Source organism: Salmo trutta, chromosome 12 (genome assembly GCF_901001165.1).
Source record: "Salmo trutta chromosome 12, fSalTru1.1, whole genome shotgun sequence".
Classification (NCBI taxonomy): domain Eukaryota; kingdom Metazoa; phylum Chordata; class Actinopteri; order Salmoniformes; family Salmonidae; genus Salmo; species Salmo trutta.
The window spans coordinates 79,758,044-79,781,929 of NC_042968.1; the positions used below are offsets into that span (position 1 = coordinate 79,758,044).

At 43.6% G+C, this 23,886-nt stretch overlaps 2 protein-coding genes across 6 annotated transcripts in view; one reads left to right on the top strand and one right to left on the bottom strand.

Annotated features, from left to right (window-relative positions):
* LOC115204324 (kelch-like protein 13) overlaps positions 1–3,377 on the bottom strand; it is a 68,468-nt gene extending 65,091 nt beyond the window's left edge. For all 4 annotated transcript variants that reach the window (XM_029769805.1, XM_029769801.1, XM_029769804.1 and 1 more), the window contains exon 1: positions 3,270–3,377. The gene's annotated coding sequence lies outside the window, so the exon portion shown is untranslated. The remainder of the gene's footprint in view (positions 1–3,269) is intronic.
* Positions 3,378–4,726: 1,349 nt separating this feature from the next.
* On the top strand, positions 4,727–23,847 carry LOC115204325 (WD repeat-containing protein 44-like). Of its 2 annotated transcripts, none has more exons than XM_029769806.1 (20): positions 4,727–5,252; positions 5,703–5,736; positions 6,193–6,270; positions 15,307–15,934; positions 16,207–16,331; positions 18,151–18,237; positions 18,372–18,508; positions 18,708–18,791; positions 18,911–19,017; positions 19,146–19,297; positions 19,444–19,582; positions 19,690–19,763; positions 19,937–20,047; positions 20,149–20,271; positions 20,413–20,604; positions 20,768–20,869; positions 22,514–22,629; positions 22,718–22,845; positions 22,951–23,097; positions 23,235–23,847. In XM_029769806.1, exons 1-20 carry the CDS (start codon positions 5,179–5,181, stop codon positions 23,321–23,323), a joined length of 2,727 nt encoding a protein of 908 aa, XP_029625666.1. In that variant the 5' UTR covers positions 4,727–5,178; the 3' UTR covers positions 23,324–23,847. The 2 variants fall into 2 exon arrangements, with proteins under 2 accessions (XP_029625666.1, XP_029625667.1); XM_029769807.1 differs by having other exon boundaries at positions 19,690–19,754.
* The last annotated feature ends 39 nt before the right edge of the window (positions 23,848–23,886 follow it).

Below are 23,886 nucleotides of genomic sequence, written 5' to 3' on the forward strand. Positions count from 1 at the left end.
TTCCTCCTTTAGCAAATCCATTATAAATGTCGGGCCCGTCGGGTTTGTGTTGGGTAGCAGAGCTCTACCTTATGGTATGTGTTATTAGCAATATTGCTCAAATATAGCCGTTCAAAATTCTACATTTAATAAGACTTTCTTTCATTTTATTTCACCTTTATCCTAATTAATCTCATTATAAAATATTTTCAATAAGAGAGATAGGGTTGACCGAGTGGCACAGTGGTCTTAGGCACTGCATCTCAGTGCTAGAGGCATCACTACAGACCTCGGTTCGATTCCAGGCTGTATCACAACCGGCCGTGATTGGGAGTCCCATAGGGCGGCCCAGTGTCGTCCAGGTAGGGTTTGGCCGGGGTAGGCCATCATTGTAAATAAGAATTTCTTCTTAACTGACTTGCCTAGTTAAATAAAAGGTTAAACACGTGACAATTACATTTTGTACAATTAAATAAGCAACAAATATTTCTATCCCAAATTTCCACAAGGCCAGGTGGACAGAGCTCAGCTCTGCCTCCTCTCTTTTTCCATTTATTAGCGGCGTGAGCATATGGCCTTTCTATTAATATTTCAGACTCATATTTTGGGGCGTTGTCTGCCATCTGTCCTCCCTGCACCCCACTGTTCAGCTTGGTTATGATTACAGTGGAGATCAGATGGGGTGATAATTGCAGCACAGTCTGCGTGGATAATTCAGTCCACAGGACCACACCAGGGGTCTACATAGTCAGACAGAAGGACATAGGAAGAGAGGTGACAGAAAATGAAAAGCGAGTAGATAATATAGCGGTTAGTCTGCTACCTATAATAAAAGGTGACAACACCTGTGGCTTCCACGCCAACCGAGCTAACTTTAGGTGAGCATAGTGGCATTAACATTGTACAATTATGTAGCTACATTGCATATCCTAATGACTTAAAGTAGTGACAGAAATCTCTTCCTACCAGTCAGAATTCAGAAGCATATCAAAGTAGCTGGAGTTGTCATACACGCAGTGCAACAGAGGCTGGGGCATGACTTTAGTCTAGTCAAGCTGAAATGCAATTGGTTGGAAAAGACCAGTCCATGACCGGTGCATAGCCTAATTTGCCTAAATAAATAAAAAAAACTCTGAAGATTGAAATTAACTCTCGTCTCTTGCTAAATGAAATTCCTCCTGATTTTGAAAGTTTCCATCTGAGGACATGATTATAGGTCAGGCTAAGCCAGGAGAGGGCAACCTTGAAGAACTAAACTACTAGGCCTAGATGGGACAAACAAGGTTCAACCATGATCCTCCATCTGGAGAGGCCAAAACACAAAGCCAAGCAGTGGCCATCTTGAACATGGCACGTTACTTGTAGCAGGTCAGTGGCAAAGGGCCCTTTGTTTGACTGTGAACAATGTGTAGACGGTTTTCTCCAGTCACACTCAGGACAAAGAACACAAAAACACATCCAATATGGCCAACATGGAGAAAAACAGTCTGGCTTAGCAGACTAAACGCCACTTCATGGAGAAGGAAGTTTATGATGACTGCACCAAAAGAGTGGAACAGAGACCAGGCTTTGTGGGATCTAGCTCCGACTACATCGATTCACCCAAGGTCAAAACTTTCAAATCAGGAAACGCCTACACTATAACTATGTTCGTCATCTGTACTTGCATGCCTTTGTTTGCTGAAATTCATACATTGAGATTCAATTGACACATGCGCATTTGCGCCGAGTTGTCATCTTTGAGAGACAGAAACGAGCAAAAGGTTGGTGGTTGTATTTGATTCACGTTTATTGAAAAAGTATGGATTTCAGCAAACAAATAAAGTCAAGCAACTACAGAGGACACATGTAAATCATGAAACGCCTACACTTTTACCTCTAAGTATTGACCATGGCCAAATCGATGTCGTCGGAGCTCAATTCCACAAAGCCTGGTCTCTGCTCCACTCTGTTGGTGAAGTTCATCATAAACTTCCTTCACCGTAGAGTTTAGTCCGCTAGGTCTGGCTAGCCTTTAGCCTACACAGAGGTGTGCAGTTTTGATGTACACTGTGTAGCCTACTGTACATGCTATGTACTTCCCACATTTGGACAGATCTGACAAACCTGTATCAAAAGAACAATTGGCATTACACTAAAAAGGGCTCATGTGATGAGTGACGGTCTGCTGCTTCCATAATGATATACTGATTTTGAAAGCAAATACATGCATGCCTCATTGGGACAGGTAACTAACTCTGCGGTTTGGATGTTCTCTAGTATGGCAATCCCCATGACACCAGCTCTTCCAATAAACACATCCACCTTCTGAGTACACCTATACCGACCCTATATTACAAACAAATTATTAACACGAGAAGGCCTTCTGACAGGTGATGCACAAATTGTCGAGCAATTGAGTGGGTCAAATTCCACATTGTTAAAGTCCATTAAATCATTAGCTAATGTCAGTCAATACGTTAACATAGATGATAAATAGCAGCAAGAATGTCATCTGAAACTGGAAAAAAGGACAGCGCCCAGTCGACGCCCACAATTCAATTCAATATTCTAAACCTCAGTTTGTCACGCCAATATCGTGGTAACAAGGTCAATTATTATTCATAATTATCCATGCCTCACTTTCCTGGCGTTCATACTAGCTAACCAAAATATCAAATAGATAAGTTAACTTGCTGCTGTACAGTCAACTGTTAGCTAGCTCCAAGTTTAGCAGCGAATTAACCCCAGCGTAGCCATGCATGGAGGACATGACTACACATGTTTATTGGAAACTTCTAAAACTTTCACTAGCTTGCCAGCTGTTTAGCTAGCTACCTAGTATGCCCACCACTATTCAGAAAGGCTGAAAGTTAGGTAGCTAGCTAGTTGTAACTACAGGCTGGATAGCTAGTTAGCTGTAACTACAGGCTGGGTAGTTAGTTACAACACATCTTTATTCTAAACATTCATGATCACCTAATTGAAAAGCAAAGGCAACAATGAGAAATAAAGTTGGAACGTATATCTAGCTAGCTAGTTAGCTATCGTGGTGTGCTTAAACCCATTAAGCAGTGTCAATGTATACCAACTTCGCCGGGCGAGAGCATTTGTAGGAAGGACAAACCACACAGCATGGCTACCCGTGAAGTTAGTTAGCCAGCTGAAGCTACATCTTAAGCTACTTAGCTAGCTAGCGACTTCTTTAGCTAGTTACCCGTAATTGGAAACGTTAGGTTGCGTTTTATGTTGTATTCAACATTTTACATATAAAATACATTCTATAAACTTTTAAATAGCGAAATTCCTACCTGATACGTCCTTGTTTTCTTCTTAAACCCTCAAATCCACTCTACCCATAGATCTCACTAAGGTCCGCCTCCAACCTATCCAATGGTCGTTTGCAAGGACCGTGACGTAGCCACGCTGGTAAATGGTAGGATCATACGGCAATATTATTCATAGTCACAAAACTTAAATACCAACCAAAGTAGACGTGGTCCAGCTGGTGGTAGAATATGCAATTTACTGGAGTTGTGAAACTTCATAGAAGAAAGAAGAGTTCTGTAAATATCGATCTTGTTTGTTTTATTTATAAATCAATTTTATTGATAGCATTCTTTTTTGCAATTTTTTTTAACAAGATTAAGTGTGTTTTATTTCTGAGTCTGGTCTGAACCCCTGCAATTGAATTGGTTCGATGACCCACACTCTTTCCTTCAGACCTGAAGACTATTTTTGCTCCCCAAGCCAATGACTACTAACCACTGTTTCAATAAGGTTGGGGCGATTGTGATGAGCCTTGCTATGCAAGGGTTGTTACACTATCCCCTCTATTCAGAGAGTGAATTCCCACCCTTCACTATACCAAGTCTCTTATGTGTACAGTACATGGCATGCCTTTCTAATGGCTTCACAGTCGGACACCTTTGTAGCAAACAGTGAAACACCCATTGTGGAACTCGAAACTGGGTATCTATTGCTAAACACTGCTCCAATAGTGTTAACCCACTTGAGTTGTTCTTGTCTATTAACGTTCTGTATTATGTAATGATTCATGTTTTTTTAATGTTTTCTGTGAACCCCAGGAAGAATAACTGCTGCTTTTGCAACAATAACTTATCTGAGCCCACTTCCAAGCCCACTCCTCTCTTCTCCTCCTCTCATATGCTCATGGTCCTCGTCTCTCCTTCATATTTAAACAAAGAGGGAACCTGATTTGGTCAATTGTCTACTTCTTTCAGGGCTGTTAATGAAGGATTAATGCGTATTGTACTTTTTTTTCTGTAATAGTGTAACGATGACCCTTGCTTAGGCTCAATACAATCCCCCCAAAGTGGTATTTTATTAGGATCCCCATTAGCAGTTGCAAAAGCAGCAGTTATTCTTCCTGGGGTTCACACACAGCATGGAAAAACATGAAACAGACAAGAAAAGCTCAAGTGGGTTAACTCTATTGGAGCAGTGTTTAGCAATAGATACCCAGTTTCGAGTTCCACAATGGGTGTTTGTTTCACTGTTTGCTACAAAGGTGTCCGACTGTGAAGCCATCAGAGAGTCATGCCATGTACTGTACACATGAGGACCATGAGGATATTTAAAAAAAATGTATTTTTTATTTAACTTTTATTTAACCAGGTAGGCCAGTTGAGAACAAGTTCTCATTTACATCAATATGAGGGGAGAAGAGAAGGGTGGGCTTGGAAGTGGGCTCAGATAAGTTATCGCGAGATTTCCGTATGCGTTATTAATCTTTTGGTGTGTTCTTCCTTATTTGTGATTACACAAGCTAGCTACATTTGGCCCGGCTGCAGCCCTGTTTTTTGCTTGTTGAGGAAGACGCTAATGGGCAGGCGTTTTATCGTTAGATATTTTGTTCGGAGTATGTATTTATGAATTGATTCAATAAACTTGGTAGTTACCTAGGTAAAAACTAGCGCTAACTAACTTCATTAACTAGCTGGTTACGTTAGCAGCCAGTTAGGGGTAGCTAGTACATACAGGTGAGTGGCCTCTCAAATGCATTAGCAACTTAGTAGCTAGCAACATCTGGGTGTATCCTAGCGAAGTAAGTGAGTTTTCAGTCGATTACTTTTTTATTTGCTGCACACTTTGGAAGTCTTCATCACTTCGAACCGAACACATAAATATTGCAGCGATTTCCCTTAGTTTAGATGCATGAAGGGCCTCTACGATATCTAGTTCACGTTAGCTAGCTAAATGGCGTCAGATAGTGACACAGAGGAATTCTACGATGCTGCTGAAGACATAAATTTTACTCCATCGCCTAAATTGTAAGTGACCTTTCTACTTACAGCTATTGTTAAAGAACTATCGTGTGTTTTTTATATGCTGTGATTGGTATTGAAACGTTCTCAGATATGACGTAGATGATGCTGGCCATTGAGATGCACCAGATGTTAGCAAGAGAGAACATTGTTTTGTTCATACATTGTGTTTCTTCTGTAGCTAATAAAGGAACAAAAACATTAGTTATCATTATTTGACAATAACGGCTCATCTGTCTGGATGATTTTGCCTTGTTTACTCTACCCCATCCTTTTAATTATTCAAATGTTGTGGGGAGATCAATTCCCCAAGTCTACCAACAGGAATTGTGTTTTCACGGTGAACAAAGTGTAAGGGAGAGAGAAGTCTGATTGACGTGTGTCTCTTTGACGCACAACCATATCAGGACTAGTCTTGTGACTAACACATTTTTACTTGTCTTTTTTATTGCTTAGGACACTGACACAGTTTGTTCTTCCCACACCTCAGGTATGTCTTCTTACTAGCATTTTACAGTTTTGAACATTTGTTTCTAACAGCCATCTCCTTTTTAAAGAGTTTAGTTTAACTTTGGAGTGCCATATCAAAGACTGTAACCCAGAGTGCTGGTTTTAGTTAAATCATTACTTAAAAGGCATATCTGCTGTTAACTACTTTCAAATGAGCTAGCTAGAGGATGGCCTTTAAGTGCTCTATTGAGGTTAAAGTTAACTCAAAACACAACTTTAAGTGGGATTGTTTGCAATAAGCAGTTTGCTGTTGCATGTCCTGAGTTGCCAGTGAAGTTGTGTTTTAAAGACTCTATTCAGGACGCTGTCATCTCATTTACTAGTAAAATATTACAAAACATAAGCACATCCCAGCATTTTAAAGTGCTTGGATGCACTGTATGAGGTTGTTTGACTCTCCCTTTTGTTTTTGTGCCTTTGTTTTGTGTTCCTACAGGGGGTGGTAGAGAACCCACCAGAGGACGTGGCTGTTGGGCTGGCCTCACTTGATGCACGCCAAGATGACCCCATCCAGGTATTTCCTCCTTATCTTCAAATCTATGCCAACGCTCATGAATCCCTACTCAGATGGGGCATTGTGAATGTCATTATGAAACAAAGTTTTGTTTTATTCCCTGTGATTTTTTTTAAAGTCACTGAGTATGTGTTGTTCATGTCTAAATGTTTATTTTTTATGGTGGCTGAGTCCTGGGCTTTATGTAAATGTAGCTAGTCTGTCACTGTTCTATGGATACACTGCCAGTGAGGGGTGTATACCACCACTAAGTGGTCTAGATCATTAAAGGGGAACTGCGGGGTCCCGAGTGGCACACCGGTGTAAGGCACTGCATCTCAGTGCTTGAGGCATCACTACAGACACCCTGGTTCAAATCCAGGCTGTATCGCAACCGGGCGTGATTGGAAGTCCCATAGGGTGGTGCACAATTGGCCCAGAGTCGTTCGTGTTTGGCCGGTGTAGAACGTCATTTTAAATAAGAATTTGTTCTTAACTATCTTGCCTAGTTAAAGGTTCAATAAAAAACCTGCACCCTTTTGGCTTACTCCTCAAGAAATGCTGGCAGAAGCCAAATTTGAGTTGGTTTGGGGGTGTGGTTTGATGTGGGGGTTTCTTGACACATCAATCGGTCAGAACCTTGCCTGCAACTGTTTCCCCCCACACAATCACATCAAACATTTCTCCTGCAGGCTGAGTTCAATAAATATATGCAGATGCTGGAGGAAGCTTTGAATAGGTCAGTAGCCTACAGAGTAATATGAGAAGAATGCAATTGCTGAATTTATGTAGATATTCTAAACTAAGTGTGTTGATAACTTTCAAATGTAATAACAGGTCCATGTAGAATAAACATACCATAGAAGCGGTGCTCTGCTAATATAACAATGTGCATCTTTCATTCTCATTCCCAGTTGATACAGATTCTGTGCCTATTGGTGTTAATGGGGGCTACCTTGGCACATTTTAATGCCGAGTGCCAGGTCTCTCTCCATTCAGAAACATCAGTATCAAGCCTGTCTGTTAGTCTGAAACATCACGTCTCCATGTGCTGGCTCCATACATGTTTCTGTGAACACATACACACATAGTTACTGTTCTATTACCAATGGCAGTTAGGATAGGTAATATCTGACATACAAACAGGTACTATGTGGAAGTTTGAACAGGTCAGATAAAACCTACCCTATTATGGTCTCGCCATCAAATGACTGAGGCTGCCGTTTGGCAAAACCATCTCCAGTCCATCAGTAGAAATAGGCAGAGTTCATCAGTGATACATGGAATGAAAAGGGTGTTGCTATTACTGGACATTTGTGCTGTACTGCATTATTAGTGATCACCTCATTGTGGATGTGTTGAGTGCCAGGTCTCTCCTGCATCTCATGCATCTGAACACATACGGTGTCTTCAGAAAGTATTCATGGCCCTTGACTTATTCCACATTCAAATTGGTTGTTGATCAGTGTTTAGCTCCATTCCGTTACTTTTTATCCTGAAAACTCCCCAGTCTTAACGATTACAAGCATACCCATAAACTGAAAATATGGAGGGTGGTACTCTGTAATGTGCTGGATTGGATTTGCCCCAAAAATGACACTTTGTATTCAGGACCCCCAAAAATACTGCTTTGCCAATTTTTTTGCAGTGTTAATTTAGTGCCTTTTTGTGAACAGGATGCATGTTTTGGAATATTTTTATTCTGTACAGTATTCCTTCATTTCACTCTGTCAATTAGGTTAGTATTGTGGAGTAATGACAATGTTGATCCATCCTCAAATTTCTCCTTTCCCAGCCATTAAACTATGTAATGGTTTTGAAGTCACCATTGGCCTCATGGTGAAATCCCTGAGTGGTTTTCTTCCTCTCTGGCAACTGAGTTAGGAAGCATGTCTTTATCTTTGTAGTGACTGGGTGTATTGATACCATCCAAAGTGTAATTAATAACTTCACCATGCATTCAATGTTTATTTCTTTTTTACATCTACGTGCTCTTCTTTGCGAGTCATTGGAAAACCTCCCTGGTAATTGTATGTGGGGTGCAGAGATGAGGTAGTCATTCAAAATTAATGTTCAAACTTTTATTGCACACAGTCTATGCAACATATGTGACTTGTTAAGCAAAACATTTACTCCTTAAGGTATTTACGCTTGCCATAACAAAATATTTATTGACTGAAGACATTTCAGCTTTTCAGTTTTTATTTATTTGTACAATTTTGAAAAACATTATTCCACTTTGAAATTATTGGGTATTGTGTGTAGGCCAGTGACACAACATCTCAATGTAATCCATTTTAATTTCAGGCTGTAACACAACAAAATGTGGATAAAGTCAAGGGGTGTGAATACTTTCTGAATGCTCTGTTAACAGTCACTGTTCTATTACTAATGGCAGTTAGGGATAGGTGATATGACACACAAACATATGCTATGTTGAAGTTTGAATGGGTCAGACCAAACCTACCTAATTCTGTTCTCCCCATCGACAACCGTTGGTGAGCAGGCAAGAGGCGAGGTCTTTGCCAGAGCCCAATTGATGGGCATAGCAGCGTAGATGAGCTCCTAGCCTCTCATCAAAAATACTGGTGGTCACACAGAGCACTGATTACATGATCAATAGTGGAACCAACCTAATTTCTGCGTTAATCTTTCTATTTCACTTCAGATATCATAAAATGTGAAGTGAAATAGAATGGCAAGCACAGCGATCAGGCTCGTTCCATCCGGCTAGGTTATGCCCTGGAATTTTTATGCATCTAAGAAGTAGAAAATAAGCAGCAATTTATCAAAGTAATGAAGTGGGTTACCTTCTGTATTTGTACAAATTATGAGCCAGTGAAAGCTGTTGCTGGCCAGATACTTTCCAACATGTGGCTTACTGTTCCATTCATAGGAATTCTCACAGTAAGGGCATGTTGCTGTTCAGGGCCCCCTTGCTAGTCTTGTCTATGCCGCATATTTGGCTGCAAACTGGATCTCTCTCTAACCACTGCAACAGGCAATCTTATGAGGTGGTGTTGACTGGGAGGGATTTTTTTTATACAACTTTCCACATAAAACACATTACCTGTCGTTGTTCATTCGGGCAGCAATTCGGGTCACTATCAGAGGCCTCGTTATGGCGGGGCCTTTTCATTGAAGTCATGGAAGACTGGCAACAACGGAGGTGTCACAAGGGTACTTGTGTCAAATTATTTTTTATTTCACCTTTATTTAACCAGGTAGGCAAGTTGAGAACAAGTTCTCATTTACAATTGCGACCTGGCCAAGATAAAGCAAAGCAGTTTGACACATACAACAACAGATTTACACATGGAGTAAAACAAACAGTCAATAATACAGTAGAAAAATAAGTCAATATGCAATGTGAGCAAATGAGGTGAGATAAGGGAGGTAAAGGCAAAAAAGGCCATGGTGGTGAAGTGCATACAATATAGCAAGTAAAACACTTGAATGGTTGATTTGCAGTGGAAGTGCAAAGTAGAAATAATGGGGTGCAAAGGGGCTAAATAAATACAGTAGGGGAAGAGGTAGTTGTTTGGGCTAAATTATAGATGGGCTATGTGCAGTGATCTGTGAGCTGCTCTGACAGCTGGTGCTTAAAGCTAGTGAGGGAGATAAGTGTTTCCAGTTTCAGAGATTTCTGTAGTTCGTTCCAGTCATTGGCAGCAGAGAACTGGAAGGAAAAGCGACCAAAGGAGGAATTGGCTTTGGGGGTGACCAGTGAGATATACCTGCTGGAATGCGTGCTACAGGTGGGTGCTGCTATGGTGACCAGCGAGCTGAGATAAGGGGGGACTTTACCTAGCAGGGTCTTGTAGATGACCTGGAGCCAGTGGGTTTGGCGACGAGTATGAAGCGAGGGCCAGCCAACGAGAGCGTACAGGTCGCAGTGGTGGGTAGTATATGGGGCTTTGGTGACAAAACAGATGGCACTGTGATAGACTGCATCCAATTTATTGAGTAGGGTATTGGAGGCTATTTTGTAAATGACGTCGCCGAAGTTGAGAATCGGTAGGATGGTCAGTTTTACGAGGGTATGTTTGGCAGCATGAGTGAAAGATGCTTTGTTGCGAAATAGGAAGCCAATAGGAAGCCGATTCTAGATTTAATTTTGGATTGGAGATGCTTAATGTGAGTCTGGAAGGAGAGTTTACATTCTAACCAGCCACCTAGGTATTTGTAGTTGTCCACGTATTCTAAGTCAGAACCATCCAGAGTAGTGATGCTGGACGGGCGGGCAGGTGCAGGCAGCGATCGGTTGAAGAGCATGCATTTAGTTTTACTTGCATTTAAAAGCAGTTGGAGGCCACGGAAGGAGAGTTGTATGGCATTGAAGCTAGTCTGGGGGGGTTGTTAACAGTGTCCAAAGAAGGGCCAGAAGTATACAGAATGGTGTCGTCTGCGTAGAGGTGGATTAGAGACTCACCAGCAGCAAGAGCGATGACACTTTTATTCAGAGGTCTTGCCTGACAAGCTGTGAAAATAGCAAGTGAACAAAATTATTTTTGGAGGTCACTAAACCATTGCTATCACATTGCTGGGCATGTTATGATACCTATGCTTCTTCTGGTAGGTGCTGGCATCCATTTATGACCAGGGAATCAGTCTGGCACCCAACTGTGCACTTTGTCGAACAGAAAACCAGGGTCAACGATTGTCGTCATCATCCATCAGTTATAAACATAGTTCGAGAAATAACGTAATCTTGTTTGAAAGCCAATTTTATGCTTTACAGATGTTGACTGACTAGCTCCAGATTGGATTAGATTCAGAATGGTGACAGTTACACTATGCAACATGTTTTGCTATGGTCCTGGGTTGGTTTGAGTTTGTTGCTGCTAGTTAGTACACTGTTGTAGTCAGACATGAGCTACATAGTACCACCATCGCTGCATCCATTATTTATTTGTGCCCGAGACATGGGTTGCACCTCAGATGTTAAGGTTTTGTCTAAATTACACAAAGTTAGTGGCATGGAAATATGCCACTATAATATTATAATATATGATGATATGATGGCTGAAGTAGGCAAATAATTAGAAAACTGCCATATTATGTCCTCAAATTTACACTTATGTTCAAAAGTTTGGGGTCACTTAGAAATGTCCATTTAAAATATCAAATTGATCAGAAATACATTGTTAATGTTATAAATGACAATTGTAGCTGGAAACGGCTGATTTTTAAAAAATCGAATATCTATGTAAGCGTACAGAGGCCCGTTATCAGCAACCATCACTCCTGTGTTCCAATGGCACGTTGTGTTAGCTAATCCAAGGTTATCATTTTAAAAGGCTAATTGATCATTAAAAAACCCTTTTGCAATTATGTTAGCACTGTTGTGCTGATTTTAAAGAAGCAATAAAACTGGCCTTCTTTAGACTAATTGAGTATCTGGAGCATCAGCATTTGTGGGTTCAAATACAGGCTCAAAATGGCCAGAAACAAAGACCTTTCTTCTGAAACTCGTCAGTCTATTCTTGTTCTGAGAAATGAAGGCTATTCCATGTGAGAAATTGCCAAGAAACTGAATATCTCATACAATGCTGTGTACTACTCTCTTTCAACGTACTGTGCAAACTGGCTCTAACCAGAATAGAAAGAGGAGTGGGAGGCCCCGGTGCACAACTGAGCAAGAGGACAAGTACATTAGTGTCTCGTTTGAGAAACAAGTCCTCAACTGGCAGCTTCATTAAATAGTACCCGCTAAACACCAGTCTCAACGTCAACAGTGAAGAGGCGACTCCGGGATGCTGGCCTTGTTGGTGATGGGGACACCAAGGAACTTGAACGCTCAACCCGTTCCACTACAGTCCTGTAGCCCACGATCAGCTCCTTTGTCTTGATCACGTTGAGGTTTTGTCCTGGCACCACACGACCAGGTCTCCGATCTCATCCCTATAGGCTGTCTCATCGTTGTCGGTGATCAGGTCTACCACCATTGTGTCGTCAGCGAACTTAATGATGGTGTTGGAGTCGTGCTTGGCCACGCAGTCGTGGGTGAACAGGGAGTACAGGAGGGGACTAAACACACACCCCTGAGGCCCCCCCATTGTTGAGGATCAGCGTGGCTGTGTTGTTGCTACCCTTACCACCTGGGGGCAGCCTGTCAGGAAGTCCAGAATCCGTTGCAGAGGGAGGTGTTTAGTCCCAGGGTCCTTAGCTTAGTGATGCGCTTTGTGGGCGCTATGGTGTTGAATGCTGAGCTGTAGTCAATAAATAGCATTCTCACATAGGTGGTCCTTTTTTCCAGGTGGGAAAGGGCAGTGTGGAGACGCAATCTCAATCGCACATCTGTGGATCTGTTAGGGCGGTATGCAAATTGGTGTGGGTCTAGGGTTTCTGGGATAATGGTGTTGATGTGAGCCATGACCAGCCTTTCAAAGAACTTCATGGCTACCGACGTGAGTGCCATGGGGCGGTAGTCATTTAGGCAGGTTACCTTAGTGTTCTTGGGCACAGGGTCTATGGTGGTCTGCTTGAAACATGTAGGTATTACAGACTTGGTCAGGGAGAGGTTGAAAATGTCAGTGAAGACACTTGACAGTTGGTCCAAGCATGCTCTGATTACACATGCTGGGAATCCGTCTGGCCCCGTGGCCTTGTGAATGTTGACCTGTTTCAAAGGTCTTGCTCACATCGGCTACGGAGTGCGTGATCAAAGCACGTCAAAAATGGCTAGCTTTGGTAATGTTAGCTAGCTAAAATAGTGGTCCCCTCAGTCTTAATTAACAGGCTAAAGTTATACAGCATCTAAAGTCAATCTGGCGACATCACAATTATGACCAAAGGTTTTCCTACTAATTATTTACCTTCTTTTGAAATGTTGTATTTCTGAGCCAAATCCAAGTTGTATTGTGGTAGGCTAACGTTAGCCAGCTGGCTAACGTCAGCGACGCTAGCAATGATAGTTATCAAAATATACATAACTAACCGTCTATGGTCTCGATACCTGTATACTCACTGCAACTGCTCTGGGGACCAACAAACACCAACCACCTATTCCGTATGATAGCGTCCTTCGGTAGGGGATATAAACCATAGTTGGTCAATCCGTATAGGGCTTTTCAGTCACAAACGACGTGTTCTTTTGCACGCGGATCCCTATTGAGGGGGTTTGTTTAAACAAAAGTGATGTAAACAAACACGTGGAGGGAGGAGGATTCTGTGTTTTCACACGCAAAAGTGATTGCTTTTGGTAAAGACGTTTTATCTGCCTTCTCTTCTTAAATTCTAACATTTATATTAGGAAAAATATTTTTAACTCAGCAAAAAAAGAAACGTCCCCTTTTCAGGACCCTGTCTTTAAAAGATAATTAGTAAAAATCCAAGTAACTTCACAGATCTTCATTGCAAAAGGGTTTAAACACTGTTTCCCATGCTTGTTCAATGAACCATTAATTAGTAATGAACATGCACCTGTGGAACGGTCGTTAAGACACTAACAGCTTACAGACGGTAGGCAATTAAGGCCTCAGTTATGAAAACATAGGACACCAAAGAGGCCTTTCTATTGACTCTGAAAAAACTCCAAAAGAAAGATGCCCAAGGGTCCCTGCTCATCTGCGTGAACGTGCCTTAGGCATGCTGCAAGGAGGCATGAGAACTGCAGATGTGGCAAGGGCAATAAATTGCTATGTCCGTTTTGTGAGACGCCTAAGACAGCGCTACAGGGAGACAGGATGGACAGCTGATCGTCCTCGCAGTGGCAGACCACGTGTAACAACACCTGCACAGGATCGGTACATCCGAACATGACACCTGCGGGACAGGTACAGGATTTCAACAACAAATGCTGAGTTACACCAGGAACGCACAATCCCTCCCTCAGTGCTCAGACTGTCCACAATAGGCTGAGAGCGGCTGGACTGAGGGCTTGTAGGCCTGTTGTAAGGCAGGTCCTCACCAGACATCACCGGCAACAACGTCGCCTATGGGCACAAACCCATCGTCGCTGGACCAGACAGGACTGGTAAAAAGTGCTCTTCACTGATGAGTTGCGTTTTTGTCTCACCAGGGGTGATGGTCGGATTCGCGTTTATCGTCGAAGGAATGAGCGTTACACCGAGGCCTGTACTCTGGAGCGGGATCAATTTGGAGGTGGAGGGTCCGTCATGGTCTTGGGCGGTGTGTCACAGCATCTTCGGACTGAGCTTGTTGTCATTGCAGGCAATCTCAACGCTGTGCGTTACAGGGAAGACATCCTCCTCCCTCATGTGGTACCCTTCCTGCAGGCTCATCCTGACATGACCCTCCAGCATGACAATGCCACCAGCCATACTGCTCGTTCTGTGCGTGATTTCCTGCAAGACAGGAATGTCAGTGTTCTGCCATGGCCAGCGACGAGCCCGGATCTCAATCCCATTGAGCACTTCTGGGAGACGGTTGGATCGGTGGGTGAGGGCCAGGGCCATTCCCCCCAGAAATGTTAGGGAACTTGCAGGTGCCTTGGTGGAAGAGTGGGGTAACATCTCACAATAAGAACTGGCAAATCTGGTGCAGTCCATGAGGAGGAGATGCACTGCAGTACTTAATGCAGCTGGTGGCCACACCAGATACTGACTTACTTTTGACCCCCCCCCCCCCTTTGTTCAGGGACACAATATTCCATTTCTGTTAGTCACGTGTCTTATGGAACTTGCTCAGTTTGTCTCAGTTGTTGAATCTTTTGTTCATACAAATATTTACACATGTTAAGTTTGCTGAAAACAAACGCAGTTGACAGTGAGAGGACGTTTCTTTTTTTGCTAAGTTTCTGTTTCTCAAAATTATCCTATTTACACTGTAGTCAATTTTGACACTAGAATAAATGTTTCTGACTCATATTGATGCCACATGCTGTTTTCAAAGGGATTAGTTGGTTTTTAGGGGCAGTCGCTCTTTAAAATCAACGCACACAGCCCCTCAACATGTGTCTGTCTAATCCTTCTCCACACCCCTCTTTCACCGTGACTGAATACAAGAACAATCTCCTCATTAGAGGAACATCCTGTTATGAGAACATCCCTTTGGATGATAATGTTTTCATCTGTGATGTCTTGTTCCTCCTAGATCATCGACAGCATCATTGAGGAGAGCCAGAAGGGAAGTGTGGCGGAGGAGGCTCTGCTGATGGGAGAGAGTGATGTTGAGACGAGGGCGGAGTCGGAGGTGAAGAAGGAGAATAAGGCCCCTGTAGAACCAGAGCATCCTGCTGTGGACTCTCAGCCTGTGGTTGAGAGATCAGAGCAGCCTCAGGAACAGCAGGGAGCGTGTTCCATGGTTCTCCCAGACATTCCCGGCCCGTCGGTTGGGTCACAGGAGCACGTCCAGCCCCCAGACATCACCAGCACCCTGGGTCAGGGCCAGAATCAACCAGACCTCCCGCCGGACCTCCCGCCGGACCTCCCTGACCTACCCCGGGTGTCTGCAGAGGACAGGGAGCAGAGACCTGCAGACATCCTAGACCAGGTACCCCTCACAGACAAGAAGCCAGGTGACTCCACCGACCCTGGGCCTTCTAAACCCCCACGGCAGTTCACTGTAGAGCCTGACATTGTGGCCAGCACCAAGAAGCCTCCGCCCTCACGCCCTCCTCCTCCCAGCGGAGCTCCTCCTCCTCGACCACCTCCCCCATCCCGACCTGCTCTACCCCTCAGCAAGAAGTCCCAGGAGTGTTTGAGGCCCACAGGACTGGATGGTAAATAACGCTGTACTTGTTTCTCCACACACCCAATTGCATAAGGTCAATAGACTGAATGCTGATATGCATGTCAATTTAACATTTTCCTACAGGGCGTAAATACATTGCTTGACCTCTCATAAATGTTCACTTCTGTTCCCACACCTACTACTTATAAATTCTATTAAAATTAAGGTTGTAGGTAATTTAATTGTTTAACCATGGAGACAAGGTTACTGTGTTGACCTTTGACCTTGCGTGTCTGCTGTGTGATTGGCCTTTGTGTGCAGCGGAGCCAGAGGAGTCGTGTGGCCTGGTGTCTCCCAGCAGCACAGTGAGAGGCATCACCAAGGATCTGCAGCACTCTCTGGACTTGGCCAGCGCCACCAGCGGGGACAAGGTGGTCACAGCACAGGTCAGTTGGTAGTTTCCCATGCGTTCCATTGGCACAGCACACGGGTTCACAAATTGTTGCCCAAGAAGTACAGTGCATTCGGGAAGTATTCAGACCACTTCCCCTTTTCACATTTTGTTACGTTACAGCCTTATTCTAAAATGTGTTACATTCTATTTTTTCCTCATCAATCTACACACACTACTCCATAATGACAAAGCAAAAACAGGTTTTTAGTATTTTTTTTGCTAATTTATTAAAAATACAATACCTTATTTACATAAGTATTCAGACCCTTTGCTGAGACTCGAAATTGATCTCAGGTGCATCCTGTTTCCATTGATCATCCTTGAGCTGTTTCTACAACTTGATTGGAGTCCACCTGTGGTAAATTCAATTGATTGGACATGATTTAGAAAGGCACACACACCTGTCTATATAAAGGTCTCACAGTTGACAGTGCATGTCAGAGCAAAAACCAAGCCATGAGGTCGAAGGAATTGTCCTAAGAGCTCCGAGACAGGATTGTCGAGGCACAGATCTGGGGAAGGGTAACAAAAAATGTCTGCAGCATTGAAGGTCCCCAAGAACACAGTGGCCTCCATCATTCTTAAATGGAAGAAGTTTGGAACCACCAAGGCCTTTTTAGAGCTGGCTGCCTGGCCAAACTGAGCAATCAGGGGAGAAGGACCTTGGTCAGGGAGGTGACCAAGAACCCGATGGTCAGTCTGACAGAGCCTCAAAGTGGAGATGGAGGAACCTTCTAGAAGGACAATCATCTCTGCAGCACTCCACTAATCAAGCCTTTGTTAGAGTGGCCAGACGGAAGCCACTCCTCAGTAAAAGGCACATAACAGCCCGCTTGGAGTTTGCCAAAAGGCACCTAAAGGACTCTGATCATGATAAACAAGGTTCTCTGGTCTGATGAAACCAAGATTGAATTGTTTGTCCTGAATACCAAGCGTCACATCTGGAGGAAACCTGGCACCATCCCTACAGTGAAGCATGGTGGTGGCGGCATCATGCTGTGGGGATGTTTTTCAGCGGCAGGGACTAGGAGACTAGTCAGGATCGAGGGAAAGCTGAACAGAGCAAAGTACAGAGAGATCCTTGATGAAAACCTGCTCCAGAGCGCTCAGGACCTCAGACTGGGGCGTCGGTTTACCTTCCAACAGGACAACGTCCCTAAGCACACAGCCAAGACAATGCAGGAGTGGCTTTGGGACAAGTCTCAATGTCCTTGAGTGGCCCTTACTTGAACCTGATAGAACATCTCTGGAGAGACCTGAAAATAGCTGTGCAGCGACACTCCCCATCCAACCTGACCGAGCTTGAGAAGATCTGCAGAGAAGAATGGGAGAAGTTCCCCAAATACAGGTGTGCCAAGCTTGTACCGTCATAAACAAGAAGACTCGAGGCTGTAATCGCTGCCAAAGGTGCTTCAACAAAGTACTGAGTAAAGAGTCTGAATACTTATGTAAATGTCTTATTTCAGTTTATTATTTTTAATACATTTGCAAAAAATGTCTAAATCTGTTTTTGCTTTGTCATTATGGGGTATTGTGTGTAGATTGATGAGGGGGGGAACAATCAATTTTAGAATAAGGCTGTAACGTAACAAAATGTGGAAAAAGGAAGGTGGTCTGAATACTTTCCGAATGCACTGTATATATTCTTCTGCACCTGGTGAACACTTTGTCCTGACGAAGACCCAGTCCTTTTCTGACTAAACACTTTAAGAGCAGCGTGTTGATTTACTTTTAGTTCTATGTTGTCCTCTTTCAACAGCCTTCAACAATTTTGAATACCCGTTAGTTAACACCTGTTTGTGTTCCCACAGGAGGATGAGCAGGCATCCGGTCCCATTGATGACTCTCTAGGTCCTCAGCGCCCACGCTCCAACTCTGGCAGAGAGCTGACTGATGAGGTACATATCGTCGTCTCTGTGTCTTCCATTCATCCAGCCTTCAGCTCCTTTTGTAGAGGTTTGCTTCTGTCTACACATACCTTTTTGAGTGTGTGTTTCAAATTCATTGATTGGGTGTGCTGTCTCTGTAATAGGAGATCCTGGCGAGTGTGATGATCAAGAATCTGGACACTGGGGAGGAGATCCCTCTGATCCAGGCAGAGGAGAAGCTTCCTACAGGGATCAACCCACTCACATTACACATCATGAGGAGGACCAAGGAGTACATCACGTAAGAACTGCTCTCCTATTACTTCAACTATTCTAATATCTCATGGGCTCACACCAATCCCTGGTATATGGTTAAAAAACATACAGCTATATAATCATTACCCTGTGCTAACAGATTGCTTTGGTGAGGATATAGTGAGTAGCACTCACATGCAGCAATACAGACGATTTCACCGTTTGTTCCTTTTTTTTCCTGTCAGGAATGACGCAGCACAGTCCGATGATGATGACAGAGGCCAGGCTCCGCTGACTGACACAGACGGAGGGAAGCTGAAACAGAAAACGTAAGACTTGGAACAGTGCCCTGCCTCTTGCTGTGGTTACAGTCTTTCCTCTCTGCTGCTGTGACAGAGCCTGTGATAAAGTTCATGGAGTTTTGTCTCCTCTGTCTTCACTCCCCCAGCACTCGGCTGAAGAAGTTCCTGGGCAAGTCTGTGAAGAGGGCCAAGCATCTGGCTGAGGAGTATGGGGAGAAGGCCGTCAACAAGGTGAAGAGTGTCCGTGATGAAGGTATGCCAAGCCCCACCCCAATCACATGCCTGCTTGTTTTCATGATGGACATATTTTTGTATTTGCTCTTCATCAGTTGGTCAGTAGTGTTGCTGCTGTTTAGTCTCACTGCGTGGTTGTTGTCTCAGTTTTCCATAACGACCAGGATGACCCGTCGTCCAGTGACGATGAGGGGATGCCCTACACCCGGCCTGTCAAGTTCAAGGCAGCCCACAGCTTCAAGGGCCCCTTCGACTTTGATCAGGTCAAGGTGGTCCAGGACCTGAGCGGAGAACACATGGTAAGATATTGTGTTAATGTGTCAGTGCTTTCATTCCATTAAACAATTGACTACTGCCATGACTGAAGCACATGTTACCATGAATGTAGATGTAAAACGTGAGTATATGTATATTTTGCCAAACCCTTGTTCTGTGGTTCCCTCAGGGTGCAGTGTGGACCATGAAGTTCTCTCACTGCGGGAGGCTGTTGGCGACAGCAGGCCAGGACAACGTGGTGCGAATCTGGGTTCTGAAAAATTCCTTTGACTACTTCAACAACATGAGGGCAAAGTACAACACTGAAGGTAGGTAGACCATGAGTAGTTTAGTTTCTCTCTCTACCACACCTTTAGAAAATGTAAGGCTTGTTTGGTGGGTTTCTCATGGTTCCTCCCTTTATGTTGTCAACCAGGTCGTGTGTCTCCCTCTCCCTCTCAGGAAAGCCTGTGTTCCTCCAAATCAGACACGGACGGTGGGGTGAGTAAGGTTAGGACCCGTCTGTGATATAATCAGATGCATGGTTTATTTGTGTTAACTCAAACCACTAAAGGAGGAAGTAATAGCTCAATCACACCCAGTTGTCTAGAAGGTCTAACTTAACCAGTGTTACCATTCAGACCTCAGCACCAGTCTGACAGACAAGTGTCTTCTGTTCCCAGATGAGCAGTGTTCCTGAAGACCCTGAGGACAAGAATCTCCCCTTCCGCCAAATCCCGTTCTGCAAGTACAAGGGTCATACAGCTGACTTGCTTGACCTGTCCTGGTCAAAGGTGATACTCCAAATCCCTTTCCTCCTCCCCCTTTAAAAAAAACAACACTCCCAAATGACTGTACACTGTGTCCTAATATTTCCTGTGTTCTTTGTTTCCAGAACTACTTCCTGCTTTCCTCGTCAATGGATAAGACAGTCCGACTGTGGCACATATCCAGGAGAGAGTGTCTATGCTGCTTTCAGCATATTGACTTTGTCACAGCCATCGCTTTCCATCCCAGAGTAAGTGGGCCTCTGTGAGCTTGTGTGCCTTTGTTAGTGCATGTTTAGGTTTAAGTATGGACCTTTTTAAGTGCAGAATGAGTTGGCTGTATTTGTGTTCTGACTGTGATAGCCAGACTAATGATCTGTTATTTCTCCTAGGATGACAGGTACTTTCTGAGTGGCTCTCTGGATGGGAAACTGCGTCTGTGGAACATCCCAGACAAGAAGGTAGCTCTGTGGAATGAGGTGGATGGACAAACACGCCTCATCACTGCTGCCAACTTCTGCCAGAACGGGAAGTATGCTGTCATTGGCACCTACGATGGCCGCTGCATCTTCTACGACACAGAGGTACGGTGGAGGGAGAATTATACACTGTTCCTCAAGTTTGAAGAATCATTATTTCAGCCTATGTTTGATGATTCTTTGATGAGCATTACAATGACTGAACATAATTATGAAAATGAGGAACACAGGATATGGTTTACCATTTCTAAGTTGTTTCTTTTTTCAGCGCCTTAAATACCACACCCAGATCCATGTACGGTCAACCAGAGGCAGGAACCGAGTGGGACGGAAAATCACAGGCATCGAGCCTCTGCCTGGAGAGAACAAGGTATAGCCATGTTCTGATGAACTTTCCACAGACATGCCTCTCTGGAGATGACATACTAGTGACCAATGTTCCCACTAAGCTGTGGGCATGCAGCTTCCCGGGACTGCCGCACAGAAGAAATATCAGCCCACGCAGAGAAACACAAGATTGAACTTCACTCAACTTTCTCTAGTTTTCCCCCTTAGTTAACACTATTAACATTTCCCTTTACTGTGGGAATTGTGATTGAATCAACGCATTATTATCCACTTTCAATTCAACATACCAAAACAAACTATGCAAGACTTACTATGCAAAACTAACTATGCAAGAGATTTTGTAGTAGGTAGGCTAGAATGCATCGGAGTAAGATTCCATTTTATTGACACGCCCATACTCTACACAGACCTTTGGGGCATGACCAATCAGAGCTGCAGTAGGCCTATATGCAAATAGACAATTGTCATATAAAGTTCATTCGGAAAGTATTCAGACCCCTTGACTTTTTCCACATTTTGTTAGGTTACAGCTGTATTCTAAAATGGATTAAATAAATAAAAATCCTCAATCTACACACAATACCCCATAATGACAAAGCAAATGTGTCTAAAAATGGCTATAAACCTGTTTCTGCTTTGTCATTATGGTGGGGTGTGTGTGTTATTTTTTGACTGCCAAACCCTAACCCGGATGACACTGGGCCAACTGTGCATCGCCCTATGGGACTCCCAATCACGGCCGGTTGTGATAAAGCCTGGAGTCGAACCAGGGTCTGTAGTGACTCTAGCACTGAGATGCAGTGCCTTCGACCACTGCACCACTCAGGAGCCCCTTGATGAGGGGGGAAAAAAAATATTAAATCCATTACAGAATAAGGCTGTAATGTAACAAAATGTGGAAAAAGTCAAGGGGTCTGAATACTTTCCAAATGCAGTGTATGGATCTGTGCCATTCACTTTGAACTGGACTGTGTCCAGGGTGAGCGGTCGTGAGTAGATGCTTGTTCTGAGATCAAAGCAAGAGCTGCATGTAGCCGCGTGTGCACATTTGTTCATATAATTTAATAGTTAGTGAGTTATTAGCCCATATTATAGATAATTTGGGGGTGTGATTGCTTCCTATAAGAGCACAAAACGAGTACATTTCTAGACATCTTTGAAAAGTGAGTCAGGTAAAGAGCTTTTTTTGGTGTCTTAATGGGTGTTGTATTTTGAGACAGGCTTGAATAAGCTAAGTAGCTAATGGCAGAGGGTAGTATCATTTGTCTGATTGTCTGTAATAATGGTTGGGGAATAATAATGCATTTTATAAGGTGGTTTCTTGCATCAGACACATTTTCAGTCACCTCCTTATCTGACGGACAAGTGGATAAACAGGTTGTCAAGCCCTGCATGTTTTTTTTAAAGTCTCATGGAATGTAGGTCTACATTGAACACCACACAAAGGCTGCTACAGTAGGCTGAATGATAAACTGCTATCATGTTAAAATGTTATGGGATGAATTTTCTCTATTGTTTTTGATGGTAAGCCACTCTGGTAGGCCTACATTATGACCAAATAGCCACAGTAGCCTCCTTGACCACTGTCTGAAACTGTAACTTCAAATTGAGGGTACGTTGCTAGTGACAGTTGTTCGTTAGCTAAGTCTCTTTATTTTGTTATTAGATTCTGGTAACCTCCAATGACTGCAGGATCCGCCTGTATGACCTGCGGGACCTGTCTCTGTCCATGAAGTACAAGGGTTATGTCAACAGCAGTAGTCAGATCAAAGCCAGCTTCAGGTGAGAACAGCTCCACCTCAGTCCGCCATGTTGTTCAATGTTGCCGGTCAACAAATCGTGAGGAACGGCTACACTCTTTATTTTCCAGCCATGACTATTCGTTCATTGTGAGTGGCTCAGAAGACAAGTACGTGTACATCTGGAGCACCTACCATGATCTGAGCAAGTTTACCTCCGTACGACGAGACCGCAATGACTTCTGGGAGGGAATTAAAGGTACCTAGATACTGTAGTGGTGCTCAGGTCTTTACAGTTGGTAACATGAAAGTCTGGTTGGTTTGGTTGTAGTGTCCCTCCGCTAAGTCTAGTCTTGTCTTTCAGCCCACAATGCAGTAGTGACATCGGCCATTTTCGCCCCCCATCCTAACCTGATCGTCCCCCAAGAGGCGGGGGCAGAGAAAGCGGGGGCTGGGGCCGAAGCAGAGTGTAAGAGCGTGGACTCCACTGATTCCGAGACCATTCCCTCAGGTACAGCATGCCGGTTGAGAGACCTGTTTCTATATGCTTAGACTAATCAGAGGGATTACCATAAACTGATGTGTTGAGTGGATAGTAAAACACTTTTGTATACTTTCAATGCTTAACATGGTATTTCTTGTCCACAGGGGCTCTGAAGGCCGATCATACAGAGGTTCTGCTCTCTGCTGACTTCACCGGCGCCATTAAAGTTTTCATCAATGTAAAAAAATACTGAACACTTCTGCCTTAAAGGCTTCACCCTGAACATATACTGAACTCTTGTCAGTGTGCCAGTGTACAGTCCTACCATGGAGGCAGAGCAACCCGTTACCCTGCCAATGCTTCTAAAACTGGACAATTTCCTACTGGTGAGTGCTCCGGGAGGGAGGAGTTAACCCTCCGGAGAACAGGGACCCTAAAGTAGAGGATGATGATGGTGGCGGAAGTGGCTCACAGATGTCCTGTCACAAAGAACAAGTGCACTGTGTTTAAAGTAAAGCAGGTTTGTGAGACTGGATCAGACCAGAATTTGGTTAAACAAGTGCAGTGTGGACGGTTATGACACTAATGGAAGCTTTTTGTCAGTTTTAACGGGCACTGTCTTACTCTTAACTTCACTGCTTTTCTAGTACCCTCTCCTCCTTGCCAGGAATGTCAGTCTTAAAATTAAAACCAACTCCAATCATTTCAGGTACAGCTGTGTCTTATGTTATGAAAAATAAAATGGAACCACTTTTTAAGGATAATGGTTTTCATTTATAAAGTGCTCTCATTCTATTTTTTCCATGGAGATGAGAT